This window comes from Neodiprion fabricii, chromosome 2 (assembly GCF_021155785.1).
Source record: "Neodiprion fabricii isolate iyNeoFabr1 chromosome 2, iyNeoFabr1.1, whole genome shotgun sequence".
In the NCBI taxonomy this organism is placed as follows: Eukaryota; Metazoa; Arthropoda; class Insecta; order Hymenoptera; family Diprionidae; genus Neodiprion; species Neodiprion fabricii.
The window spans coordinates 7,408,213-7,422,718 of record NC_060240.1 but is presented as its reverse complement, the minus strand read 5'-3'; the positions used below and the strand labels follow the sequence as shown (position 1 = coordinate 7,422,718).

The following is a 14,506-nucleotide window of genomic DNA, read 5'->3' as shown; positions in this document are numbered from 1 at the left end:
GCGCTCTTTGCGATGTAATATGTAGGTACAAAATTAATTTTTGACCGAGACCAAAACCGAAACCGTAGATTCGTTCGGTCTTTTTAAAAAAGTATTGTAATGAAAACGCGTTGAAACTGATGAAACCCTGTCGTTTGATTCGTCCTTGGATTTTTTGATCGGTACGTCCTCCCCTCCTCGTTAACTCTCGGCTCCGAAGTCCTCGTTTGGCACTTGGTACCAGTTTCCGGAAAAACGACGAACAGACGGATCGATACTCCAGCAACGCTCCTCCGGATCCTTCCTCCGGCGAATTGGCCGATTTGCGCCTTCGGCTTGACCTCCGAGGCAAAAGGCCGGGTTGCGGCAGGTCGCGAGTTGACCCAGAGTCCGGTGATCAGGACGAAGGAATCAGCGGCGTGCCGTAATAATGGTGCTCGCTGTACCTACTCAGGTGAGCGGTGCAACTCCGACGTCAAGTTGTACTTGAAAAGGCAGACCCAATACCCTCCTAAAGCTGCGGTAGCATTCACTAGCAGTTCGTTTCGAATCCTCGGCTAAGCTGCAGCCGGCCAGCAGCGGCGGTGTAACGATTTCGAATTGAAATCACAGCTGTTGCTTTTAGCCTCCATGCGTGCATGGATCACGGATCCAATCGGGCCAGCGAATCGCGCGCGGGCATTCGAGCGACAAATTTAACAAATTGACGCCAGAAAACCTGATTCCGAGAGCCTCCAGCAGCTCCTGTTAAAAGGTTCGCTCGAATAAAGTAACAGTAAAAATAGAGTCAATCCAGCAGAGTCGGATCGCCGGTTAAACGCGTTTCCGTCTATCTCTCTATTCCGCAATTTTTAAATACTACGGATCGCTGTTCGCGCAATTTTTCCGCACTGGCGGATTAATTTTTTTACGAAGTGTACACCTAATAACGAGGGCGACCCGTCACGGATGAATAATAAAATGGACGATAATAATAGTTGAAATAATAATATCAATGCTAGTGGTGCAGTTTTTTCAATATATTGTTTACGCTCGATCGGACGATTATATAAATAACGGTTTGCGTTCGGAAATTCTGTATTCTTAATTTTATCGTTGACTTTTATGCGAACGAAGTGCGAAGTGTTGCAATTGACCAATACAGTTACAGTTGAATAACGTAGTTGTAATTAATTTTTCAACCATGCCTGTATTCCGGTCAGATTTCTTCTTTGTAATATAAACGATACGCATATATCGTGGAGTTTCACACTCGTTGACGATGTGTTGTAATATATGTATTATGCAGCGTTCAAATATTTATCAATCGCATGGATAAAACTGCGCATCTGCGATAAGAACGTTGGAAAATATTACGTGGATTAAAAAAGTGTAGCCGGTAAATTTGAACGAAAATCAAGTGAACAATGCGACGCGTGTGCTCGACGTGCAAATTTCCGATTTCCAATAATAATCGTCTGCAAGCAGGTTCGGAATCGATTTTTAATCTCATTATAAACTCTTGTCGTTGCGTCAGGATATTGCGCAAACCGTATTGTGCCGTGATCGTTTAAACTTTACCGATTTCTATTCGCGGATCGTTTATATGGCGCGGCTAAAAATATATCGTTATTGACGTGTAAATTACACATATTTGCATATGTATAAATAGTCACTCACGATATGGTAAATGGAACCGTATTAATTCGTCCAATTCGTTAACTTGCAAAATCTGCGGCGCAAACGTTGATCTTTTCAAATTCTCGATCAAAAACTGTCGTAGTTGGTCCGTGGACGCGAAGTGATTTACTTGTCGACGATATAAATCGTGGTCCAAAAATTAAGTTCGTTAACAGTTATACCCGCATGTATAGACGGGTTATTAAATTCTATTTAATCTCTTCGACCCGGCGTTCGCATAGCCGTGTCAGGTATACCCGTTGCTTCGACTTACCAGTATGCGGAAATTGTGGTCCAGAAACTCGCGGGTCGCGAGTGACCTGTCGGTCATACCGCGATGAGATGTAACAAATTGTAAAAGCTGTGCATCGGAGAAAACGGGAACGCTGCAACGAGCCGAGTTGTAAGGAAGGTCAGTTTCAATAATAACGAGAGATAATCGGTGAACAATTAGTAAACCTATTTTTTCGGGAGTATTTCTAATTCTTCGTTTAACAATCTCCGATCGTCGGATAAACGGTGTGCGAATGAATTAACAAGTGAGTGCAATTTTTCATCATGGGAAATGCCAAATCGCAACCGTCTCGACCTCGGAGGCCGCTCTACCTGTTCTACCTGATTCATCGAACCTGGAGCATCGTCGTCGAACACCGAAGTGCCGGCAAGGAGGAACGATACGAAGACACCGATCGCGAAACCGATTTAAATTCGAGATGCAGCGGCTGCGCCGACTGCTGTTACCGGCAGGACAGTTTCTCGTTCGACAGGTAACTAAGAAAAATCTGCCCTATCCAGCGTTGGTAAAGCAGGGCGTTACCTTCGTTCGGTAAAATAGATCCCGAATGATAATCGTTCTGTTTTATCGACTCCGCCGTTTCTGCATCTCGTATTCACTTACGCTCGTTATCCGTTTGTCGTGCGAAGAAATTTCAATATCTTCTTACTTGTAATGTATAATATTAGAATCTACAGAAAATCTTTGCTCACTTCAAAAAGTAATCATTCGTATAACGCAGAACTTTAATTTAGACGAATGCCGAACATTTTTCTTTTGCACCGTTTATACAGTTCGCGTGTTTCCGTTCAGTAAAAATTTATCGATGCACAATATTTTTATCTTGCAACACTTGCAGGGGTTCTGATACTTCGACTTTAATAATATGCTCGAATTGAAGGATTTTTTTTTTGACGAGGGAACGTGTAACCTAATACGATTTTTCCTGCAGCAGCTGTCACACGTAAAACATCAGGAACGGTCGAATGATTATCGAATAATATTATGTAATCACTATTGAAATTCGTGCGTGAGCTATCCACTTATTGTTATTACGATGCCACGATACAACTTACGTCGCGTTATGCATACGCGTATAGCGTAACAAAGATTTGCTTATCGCGCGAAGTAATTAATTCTTTGCCAAAGGCGAATTTTATTTGAATTTTTAGTTTTTCTTTTTCTACTTTCTTTCACACACGCGCGCACGCTTAAGCGTCGCGGGGTTCGTTCTTTCGATAAGAAAGAAGAAAGATAGCGATCAACGATTTTACCATTCGCATTATACAATGGTACAATATTATTACATTCGTCGTTCGATAAAAATAAAGTAAGTCAAAAATAAATAAGAATAATTATAATCACAGTGGCAAATAGCTGCATACCATCACTTTCGTTTGATTACTTTTTTTTTATTTATAAACTACACGTGTACGGTGTAGATTAACTTGTTAATTTTGTATTTCGTTCGGTCTCATATTCGTTTCTTAATCTTTATTTTCTTTTTCTTTGGTTTTTTTTTTTGCACATCTGAGACTAATTTTCTATCGGAACTTTCTCATTGAATATATATGATATAATTTGTCGCGTGAAAACGCGTTCGCCAGTCTCGATTCCTTGTTCTTGAGTGAGAATCTAACTGTATAAGCTACATGATTGTCTTTTTTCTTTCATGCTTCGGTCGTTTGAAAACGTATACGTTATGAAAACGCATTAACTTCTGTTTGCTTTGAATAAACGTATTAAAATAATTAACGTTCACATTCATTTTACATGTTTCAACTTCCACGGTACCGCATGTTTGAACGGGAATCGAAAATAACTTCGAATTTAACTATCGTCTCTTGTGTATACGTATATTATGTACATTAATATTAGAATAATATTATTTTGTATAAGATATATCGATAATACATTCTTGTATCATGTTTCTCCCCTTAATTAAGATACACGATGTGAAGACAGTCACTTGCACCTGCCGGCTTGCGGCTTGTTACGACTCAGGTTACTGCAAGCTGTATGAATTTGAATCAGCCGAATATATTAAAAAGTACACGTGCATATATCCGACGTACGTGCAACTAGTCATGATAAAAAAACGCCGCTGCATTCTTTTGCAATGCAACGCGAGACAATCAGTTTTAAACTTCTTCGTCACGCGGATACAAAATCGTTCATCGCAGTTCATGACAGTTTGTTTGCCGTGTAAAATGCGTACTCGGTTTTTTTTTTTTCTTTCTTCTTCTGCACAGAAATATGAAATACGACTATAACTTGTCTCAACGAAGTCTTGCGATTAGTTCGAAATTTAATATTAAACAGAAATAACATTGTTTACCCGTCGAGGAGGAAATAAATTAATAGAAAAAAAAGAAACAAAAAACACGAAAAATCAACAAGCGGAGATTATTTTTTAACGTAATAAATATTTTCAGCTGCATTGTAATACATTGTATAAGCACAGCGGAAATTTTATAACGCGTTACAGTTCGGTGTAATTGTTGAAGTATTACGTGCTTCTAGCGTTAGTATTACTTATGGGTTATGAAAAACGCGTTTGCGTCGGCTATAAGATAATAAAATAAGGAAATAAAATACGGCAGGAATTTATTATAGTCAATTTTCGGTTTACGATACTCCCGGTAAATCGGAATATTTGAAAATACGCGATTGAAATTCTTTACGGGTTGTACGTAAATGAATAAAATTGCGTGCGAATGGCAAATATTTGTCAAATTTTTTACAGCCTGCCTTGTCTCACAATAAGTATATCTTCATTTTTGTTTCCCTTTTTTTTCTCTCTCTCTCTCTCTCTCTCTCTATCTCTCTTTTTCTCCATTGGTACTTTTCAACCGAGGATAAAAAATCACCTGTTAATAGCGAGATGCTTCATCTTTTTCAACGATGCTTATTTTAATAAAAATGCCATCTTCGATGATGAATTGGCTGTACAATATTCACTTGAAATAGCAGCACTTAAGATGGATGGGTTCGTTTGAATATTCATCCGGTAAACTGTAGCTAATATACAGGTAGCCTTGAGTATATCGATATCGTTTTTATTTATCGTTACCACTTGCTTAATACTTATGACGCGTGATTTGGAAGGGTATAATTAAAAATTGGGAGATAAGATAAGAGAATTAAAAAAAAAAAAAAAAAATTCTACTATACTGCATCAAAGCGTAGCTAAATATTGAATAACTAAAATTCTAACGACAAATGTATTCGGTACTGTATTAATAAATTTTCATTCATTACATAACACATGTCCTGCAAATTGAAGAATTTTTTATTCCTAGTCAGGCTCGAATGGTTAGCTTGTATTTTTCACGACGAATATACAATAATATTATACTTTCATCTCCAAACGACTCTCGGTTCGAGATAGAAAGTTGATCACAGTTATTTGAAGATCACCTCGTAATTATATCAGATCTGAAAAACTATTCCAGCTTGATCGCGAATCACTTCCGAACCCGGAATTCAAGTCGCGATGATGATTTGTCAATTCGGCACAAGACTCGTTTGTTATTCGAAAGTTTGGCTGCAGCGACGCTAAAATTATAATTTACCGTTTGGAAACATCGCGGTCTGCCTGTATTCCCTGTGTCATCAATTTCAGCCTCATAATGGATTTTTCACTATGGTTTAGACGAAAATTTGACGGTGTGTCAGTGATAGAATTATTCATCCTGACAACGATTCATTAAATTGTCTCCGTAAAGTCTCGTTCAATTTCTGTACGTAATACATTCCTGGTAGATGTCGAAACTAATGTTTGTAAATTTATCGACACAAATTACCGTAACACTGAGAAAAGACTTTCTGTAATTTTAACAAACGTATATTTGGATATGGCAAAATGAATGTTTTGTTATTATTATGAAATTTTAGGTGAACCGGATATGATTTCTTAACTACTAAGAAATTTCTGTATCGATCATTATTTGGTTTAACTAGAATTTCACAATAATAACATAACATTTATTTCGTTATATCCGTATACACGTTTTTTAACAATAAATAAACTCTTGTTAACGAATTTAAGACGAATGACGTTGTTATGTACAGATTCGAAACTCGATTGGATACGGTACCTAATTGCACAAAAATTATTTACACCTTTGTAGAAGTTGAAAATGACAAACTTTCTCACGGGAAAGAAATTGTTTTTTTTTTTCAATTCAAACCAAATTCCAATTATTTAGTGGCGTGAAACATTATAGCACCGTATAAACGAATATTGTTTTCTCAGCGGAAAAATTTCAAAATTATCGTTTTGTTCACTTACTCTACAATCTTGAACGAAGTAGATTAACTCGAGTATCACATTTTTTCAGCCCTTTTCTTATGGAATTTTTTTCGAAATTCCACGACGTTTCCCTTTCCGAATCACAGTGAAAAGGCGGTTCTTATAAAAGGGCGAGTTTTTTTTTTTGGTTTTCAATTACCGCCCGATCGATGCCAGTCTTCCGACGTTTTTCACGACCCCGTAGATTAATTCTCCGCCACCGCCAAAAGTACAATTTTTTTTTTGTTTTATTTATTTCCAAAAGACCGTTCAATTTTCCAAATTAGGCGCGCAAATTAGAACGGCTCGTTATCCGATTTCCAAAATTAAAAAAAAAAATAAATGAATAAATAAAAAAACAGAGATGCCAAAACTTTGGGTTTAGCCGGCGTTCAAACGACCCGTTCATCGTCGACTTTAAAAAATCCCCGGTCCGAACCTCGCAGAGCCGCAAGATGCCTAATTGGAAGAGATCGAGGCTCGCAGGTGAACTTGATACGTGGGATGATCGAGCTGATACGGATAGAGGCGAACCCTGGCATTCCCCCTCCTCCATCCAGGCTTCTCGACTCGATTCGACTCGAGATGGGGATAGAACGACGATGCGGTTGCAGGTGCCGCCCCAATCCCCATGCCCAAGCCCCACGTTCTATCAGTGAAACGGCGTCTGTCACGAGAACAGGCGCGTCTCTTGTGCCGCGGCTTCGGACGAGCCGAATCACCGTTTCGATCAACGATTAGCGCGATTCGCTCGCGAATAGCAGCCCGAGATTCGGGAGTTTGGGTCACGCGTCGATCGACGACGATGTCGCCGCTCTCGCGTTCGTTTTCGCAAATTTTTATTTTTTTTTTTCTCATCATCTGATCGAAGAAAGCAGATGCGGTAGATGCTTGTGTGTGGTTCTCTATTTTTTTTTTTTTTTAATTTTTTTTTAATTTTTTTTCTTCGCGCGCCGTTTTGTGCTTTATATACCTGCGCGTTGAATTATCATCCCCGTTCATCGAACGTTTCCCTTCGTACGTTGCATACGTACCTGCGTGAGGATTGAAAATAAACGTTCGCGGTGAGGACCGTTTCTTTTTTTTTTTCTTTTTGCAATTTTGTTTTTCACATTTACGTGCATGTGATTTGTGGCATGGATGGGCCAGTTTAAGCCGGGCGTGACCAGCAAAAATAACAGGTAATAATTTTTTTCATCTCGACACGGTTACCTGTTTTCTGTACATTATCGAATCCACGCTCAACTGAATTAAGACAAGGATCCAGGGACGAAAACTTTGATCTAAGTAGAGTATCGACGACTCGTCTCGTTTCAACGTTTTAAATTTTTAATATTCTTATTCTTGATACAGGGTTAATTTCAGACTGTAAGTTCGGAAAAAATCTGATGTATCGAAGAAAAAAAGAAAAATCGTTTCATGAAAAATTGAGATTGATTTGAATATCGTTTGACGGGTCTTTATTCGATGCTAGATATAAGAAATTATCAAGAAATTGATGAAAGAAGAAAAGGAAAGAACATCGTTCAAACTTTTTTTAAATTCCGAAATCGCGTGCATCGGTGGTCCAATTTTTGTACGTCGTACGTATCGTGATATTAATTCGATATGAAAGTTGAGTAACGGTAATACGTTATTTTTTTCCTTTCTTTTTTTCTTCATCTCGAGGCATAAAATTATTATCAATATTATTGAATGATAATTTGTGAAATTCAATGAAAGCAACAACGATCGTTGAAATATTGTACCTGTACGATAACGTCGTCTCCTTGAGAAGTCGCGTGTGATTCCGGGAATCGGATAACAATTGTGCCTTAACAATTTGCAACAATCAAGTAAATTATCCCTCTAATTGTAATACACGGTTACAACTGGCAATATATGCTAGACAAACGAGACTGAGAAAATACCATACAATAAATAGCTAAATACCTTTGGTATATAACATACATCTCTTATTGTATCCAATTTTCATATTGTACTTGTCTTCCTCGTTATGAGCCGGAGTGTGAGAAAATCGACGTTTGTCGGCACGCGATTTGACGCATTCCGGACGTTTGTGTGTAGAGAATGCGTATATTTATAAGCTTGTTGAGTGCGTACATCAAACCTTCGTACATTAGATAGGATGTATTATTATATTATTATATACTGCCACTGTTATTTTTTTTTTTTTTAATTCATCCTCCACAAGGAGGTAAAAAAAAAGCTCCGATCATCGTTTATAATACATTCCGCACGATGGATTTTTCGACTGTGAGAAAATGAGGAAAAAATTCTTATTTACACGTGATAAATACAAGTGTAAAATAAATTATGCTTTATAATACAAGTCTTCTAAGTCTAATGATCCGCTAGTCGGATTAGGCTTCGTATAATACTATCCGAAAACCGTGAGCCTTTAATTAAGGCTTAAGATAATTATCAACTGCAATGTAATGAGCGAATGCGATTTAAACTCTGCTCAAATTTCATGAATATTCTTTGTTCTTCGTGAAAATGAAAAACTGTGTAAAAATTTGCCCGATCTGATTTTAGGTTTTTTAACAATAATTGAAAAACAAGTAAAAAACAAAAAAAAAAATAGTATCTAATTATACCTGTCGAAAGTTTTGATACACCTAAATTGATCTCATGAATTCCTCTTTCTTGTGTTGTAATTAAATATTTCCATGAACAATGTAATTATGTACAGAGTGTATATTTTCAAAAGGATATTTCTATTCCGAGAATGATGAGCTGCGGAAAGGAGTCGGAAACCTGTAGGTTATCCTCTCGCTCTCTCTCTCTCTCTATATGTATATATATATATACACACACACACACACACACACACACACATATATGTATATATATATATATATATGCGTGTAAAACCTACCAGCTCGCGTTATAAACCAGCCGCCGGGATTATTGGCCTCGGAAGATTTACGCGTTAATGTATATAACCTGAAGAAAAAAGAGGATGCCAGTCACCGGTTTTCCCGCGTGCTTTTGTACCCGGCAATTTATAATACCGGGAGCAAATTCACTGCAATAAACCGTCTAAAGCAGCCATTTTCTTAACAATAATGTCGGTCTTCTTCACTGATCGATGGAATCGTGCGGAATTCTATTCCTTTTCCGGATTGATTCGTTGCGTGCGGGTTTTATTATACATCGGTGATTCCATGCGAAACCAACCAGCGTGTGATCCTCACCGCGTTTTGATTTTGTTCAAAAATTTTTCCCCGTTTTTTACCAGCTCTGAAACAGTACTCTGATTTGAAGAAAAAACAAAAAAATTTCATTCGATTGGGTTATTACTGAGACCGATTTTGAACCTTTTTTTCAAATTCTTATTGTCTAAAACTGTAGTTTGCCAAATATTTCAAGACCGGATCCACGATGGACGGATTTTTTAAAAAATGTTTTTTACCACTTTCAATTTTTTTATCAACTAAATTATTATTTAAATGATCTGAAAAATTCCTAAAAAATTCTCAAAACTTGTATTCTTCGGTCGCAATATTTCTAGACCAGTTTCATTATGAGGTTGATGAAAAAAAGTGGAATGTGCAAAAAAAAAAAAAAAAAAAATAACTACACCAAAATCTCTGCAATAGAACCGGGCTAAAAATCGGATAAAATTCAGGGTACTGTTTCAGATCTGGGAGAATAGCGGAAATTGTTTTAAACAAAAGTAGAAATCGTGATGCTCATACGATTGGCGGATCTGCATGGAATTCCACACGTATATTACGTATACGATTGAAACAAGGAAGGAGTGACTGTCCCATAATCGCTCGAAGCCCTCGGGTTGCCGTAGAGGAAGAACGGGATGAAATTGTTGATCAGAAATGGCGGCGCATGGATGTGCAGGGTATACCGTTAGGCTAGATGGACGTGTAATTATTTCAATCACAATCAACCGGCATCGGAAAAGATCGAGATAAGCCGAGTCGCTTTTGTACGTCGAAAACGGTACTTATACACTTCGTGGATCCGAATTACACGCGGGTGAGTAACCGATTCGATATACGCGGCGATCGCTCTTGTTTGAATGCAGTACAGGGTACAATGAGAAAAAAATTCGTTTCTTTCAGTAACTGGAAAAAATGAGTAAAACAGGTATCGTTGAAAAAAACTGTTTGAATATTGTTGGAATTTCGAAAAACGAGGTACGTCGATCCTTTTTTGGCTATTGCTACGCAAAATCGGTTTATGAGGTTTACTATACTTTTTTAGTCAAACAAGGCTTTAACGTCGATTTATTGTTGCACAATACAGCAACAGCGATCGTAATGAGAAAGAATAGTCACGGATACTAGACTTTCCGGTAACAGATACAAAAGTAATTTTCATTTTCTACCTGGAACTATATTTTGTCGATTGTGGTAAAAAATGAAAATAGTTAAGAACTGAGCTGTAACCGGAACTAAAAATTTTTCTCAGAGTAAGAAAAAACCAGCCCTTCAGTTTGACGGGACTTTAATTTTCAACCCTGCCGATTTTTCGTACCACACCGGTAAAACGATCCTGAGAATTGAGAGAGCGTTGAATCGTCATCGAGGACGCTCGAATACAGCAGACCTTCGTTCGAATCCGCGGTATAATTCATCATCGGAGTAAAAAATGTATTGTAAAAGAATTCTCGACGATCATTTTATGCAACTCGCGTGGGCGAAAATTTGGCAAGATTAATAACGCTGTCCAAAGGTACCCGGAATGTCTTGTACGTTCTACGATGGCGTAACGTGAGCGAAAAAACAACTCGTCAAACGTCGGATTCTTACGCAAGCGAAACAATGCCGCGGGTCTTGGATAATTGCGACGTCCTGTTGGTATTATAAATATCAAGATCCTTCGTTTCCCACATTCGATTCTTACGGATCGGAGCGATGTGTTCTTTTTCTTCATGGAACAAGGTCTGACAATGAGCCTCGGCTTCAACGCCGTTGACGAAACGAGTTCGAAAAGAGAAACAAAAATTAATTCGAGTATTAAAGTTGTAACGTATTTTTTGCAAATTTTTCTATCCCATCTCTGGTGATAACGATTGGTAACGTTTGCTTGTTTCGCACGCTAATGTTTTTTGAGGTCAGCCAACACTTTTTCAAATGTTTATCGGCGAATCGATTCGTTACCTGATAATGGCAGAAACGCCATTTGTAACCACATCCTGATAAATTTGTTCCTACTTTATTATATATTAATTATCAATACACGTTAACGTGTGTAAAACGTGAATTCGTTATTTATTAGGTATCAAATACATTATATATTGTATTTCTTCTTAAATGCATGCAATAAACATTACATTTGCTAAGATATTATTATTTGGCTATTCATAAATTATTAACGCCTCGTTTTGCCTTTGAGCACGCGCTTCGTAAAAATTTGATAACGTTTCTCCGAATGGTCTACATCTGTTTTAGCGTTAGCCAATACTTGAATCAGAGGATCGGTTTGAAAATGCGTTGAAAGAAAGCAGCAGCGGATGATAATGGAAACGGATTTATATGTTACCAGCAATGTTGTCCGGTCACATTAGAGACTTTCTTCTAAAATTGCGATGTTTTTCCGTCAAGCCGTAAAAGCAGCGTCGTTTTGTCGTTGAACTGGTTCATGGTCAGTTATTAGAATATCTGTGTAACCAACACGTCGTTGCTGGGCCTCTCATAACGATAATTAACTGTGTAGGTACTGCACGCTTTCTGAAACGCGATTTGTTTATACTCGTTATACGCTGGTGGTAGACGTTGTTATAACCGTGTCTTTAATTTTTCCACGCACTTAAGCCAAGTCCTTGTATAGGTGTACAACATACCCCATAACTGCAGGCTACCTTAAAGCAAGGTTATAACCGCGTGTGCATATCGCCTTATGCATTTACGCTCTTTCACGAATTAGATGAAATTTCCCAACTTTCTACAAATGGGAAATAATTCTCCGTGCTAATTTTCTTCGGAAATCTTATTTTTAACCAGTCCATTCAACGTCTTCACGAGTCACCGCTCCGCCAATAAACAATTTGTTTGCATTTTTTATTCTATGTTTTTCCATTGGAATTCGCTCCGCAATCAGATCATTATAATTACACAATCCACTCCTCTATTTTCTCATCAATTTTTCAGTTTTCACGAATGTACATCGTTACTTCGAAAAGTTGATGGTAGTACCTACACGTGGTGAAGGAATTCTTTAAACAACAAAATAGATTTAAATTAAATGTCGATTAAATCCTACATGCTTCCGAGTGAAACGATATCGTTCGAAGAATACGTTTTGTACCTTTGAATACATTCTAATGTTCAGTCGCTGCAAAAGATTTTTGTAACAACAAATATAACCGTTGAACTCTTGAATCGACGAAACATGAATTTTTTGATACAAGAATTTCATATTTTTATAACATGTATAACGATCGAGGTGCATTCAATGAAATTGTTTTGTCATTTGAATCACACATTTTCTTGATGCGCAAAATTCACATTATCTCAAGAAACTCAGGGCGTGTTGTGTGGAATAAATTGATCGTTCAAAGGCTTGATTTAATTCTATATTAAATCAAGAAAAAAGTATTTTGTCGAATTAAACGAGTAATCGGCCGCGTTTAGTTGAATCGAGCAAACGTCACTCGACTCGAAGAATTTTTTCCCTCCGTGTAATCGCGTCGATGGTGGGAACTTGGAACAATGTTGCATACAGGGTGATACGAAAGATTTTATACCCGCAAAGGATACGTCACGGAACCATGCGGTGTACGGTCACATTAGCGGCGAAAGATTAAAGCGGGTTCGATCTCTTTTGCGGCAGGCTCGAGAACCGTTTAGACGCAGTTTAGCTTTGCCGTACAGAGCAGCTGCTACGCTTAAGTATGATAGTAATTTCCCAAGCGGAGATAACGCAGCGATATTACATCGAGGTATGCACGACCGTGTCCTGCATTGCTGCGTTTTACAGTACCTGAACGGTATTGCTGACTGTTTATTAATTCTCTCTGAATTCGCACCTAGGTGTGAGACGACTCAAGGCGTGTCTGAATAACACTCGCGATCTACCGCGTTCGGGCATGCTCGATACCTTTTCGAAATTTGCATGTTTGGGATACACCTAAATTACCGTTGGCTTCGATTAGCCGGAGATTTTTTCATTTTAAATTATTTGAATTTTTTTCTCTTTCTTCTTTCACACCTATGTATGTATACATATGTATATCTGTATAATATTTTGCGTGCGTATGGAAACGCGGAAAGAAAAAACGGGGACGCGACGGAATATTTTGGCAAATTTGCCTAGTAGCTGTATGGTCGTGGACCGTGTTATTCTCGTCTCTCTCTTTCTTCGATTTTTATTTATTTATTATTTTTTTTTTTTTGTTATTCTCTTTCCTTCAATAAAGACATAAAATTAGCGAAACGAATATCGAGGCGCGTGAGCAGGTACCTAGGTATAAATTATACCTACACGCCACGATAGACGTATTTAAATCGACTTTTCGAATGATGGTTTGGTCGAAATTTCATTTCGGGTTTAATATACTGGGACTATAAATCGATTTATGTTTGATCGACCAATCAAACGGCAAGACGTATCCCAGCGTCAAAGTTGTTGACAAGTTTCTTGTCGCAAATATACATACATATATATATATATATATATACAACGTATTCTGCGAATTACCAATCGCTATGGAGTTCTCATTTTCTACAGGAATCATTTCGTTAGGTATATATGAGGCGTTCCAAACCAAAGCAACGAACACGTGGCCTTCATCATCGGCTATTTTTCACCGGGTTTTAGATTTTTTGGATCATGGCTTTCATTTCTACTCCTCCCAAAAACATGAAAACCTAATTTTCAAACGAATAGCCCCAATCGATTGATTGTAAATTCTTCTCGTGAATTATTGGTTGAAAAATGAAAATCTTAAGGGCAAGTCTCAGGTTAGAAGCTTCAGGAGAAACGAGTAATTCAAAAGTTCGTAAAATCGAATTTGATATAAATTTAAAGCATACAAATTCATATTTAATTTGGTTTTTCTAGCTTTTGTGCTCTCGATTTAGAAGCTACAGGCAAAAGAAGTAATCGAAGAGTGAGAGAAAAAAAAATGTGAAATATAACGGTATATTTTTGAAAGTTTAAACACATCTGAGTCACACGATTTTCTTTTTTTAACAAAGAATTCACGAGGATGATTGAAAACCGTTCGATTAGAGTTATTTATTTGGAAATTGGTACTTTGTATTTTGAGGAACGGTAAATATCAAATCAATGCTTATTTTTTTTGTGCACTCTACACGTATTCTGCTTATAAA

General features: G+C 37.6%; 1 protein-coding gene across 2 annotated transcripts in view; it reads left to right on the top strand.

Annotated features, from left to right (window-relative positions):
• The first annotated feature begins 525 nt into the window (after positions 1 to 525).
• The window catches only part of LOC124174714, a 54,158-nt gene continuing 40,177 nt past the window's right edge, over positions 526 to 14,506 (top strand). The window contains exon 1 of one of the 2 annotated variants that reach the window (XM_046554122.1): positions 526 to 2,405. In XM_046554122.1, coding sequence (XP_046410078.1) covers positions 2,197 to 2,405 — 209 coding nt within the window. In that variant the 5' untranslated portion in view covers positions 526 to 2,196. Of the gene's footprint in view, positions 2,406 to 7,285; positions 7,388 to 14,506 lie in introns of those variants that run through there. The other variant, XM_046554123.1, reaches the window with a different exon arrangement.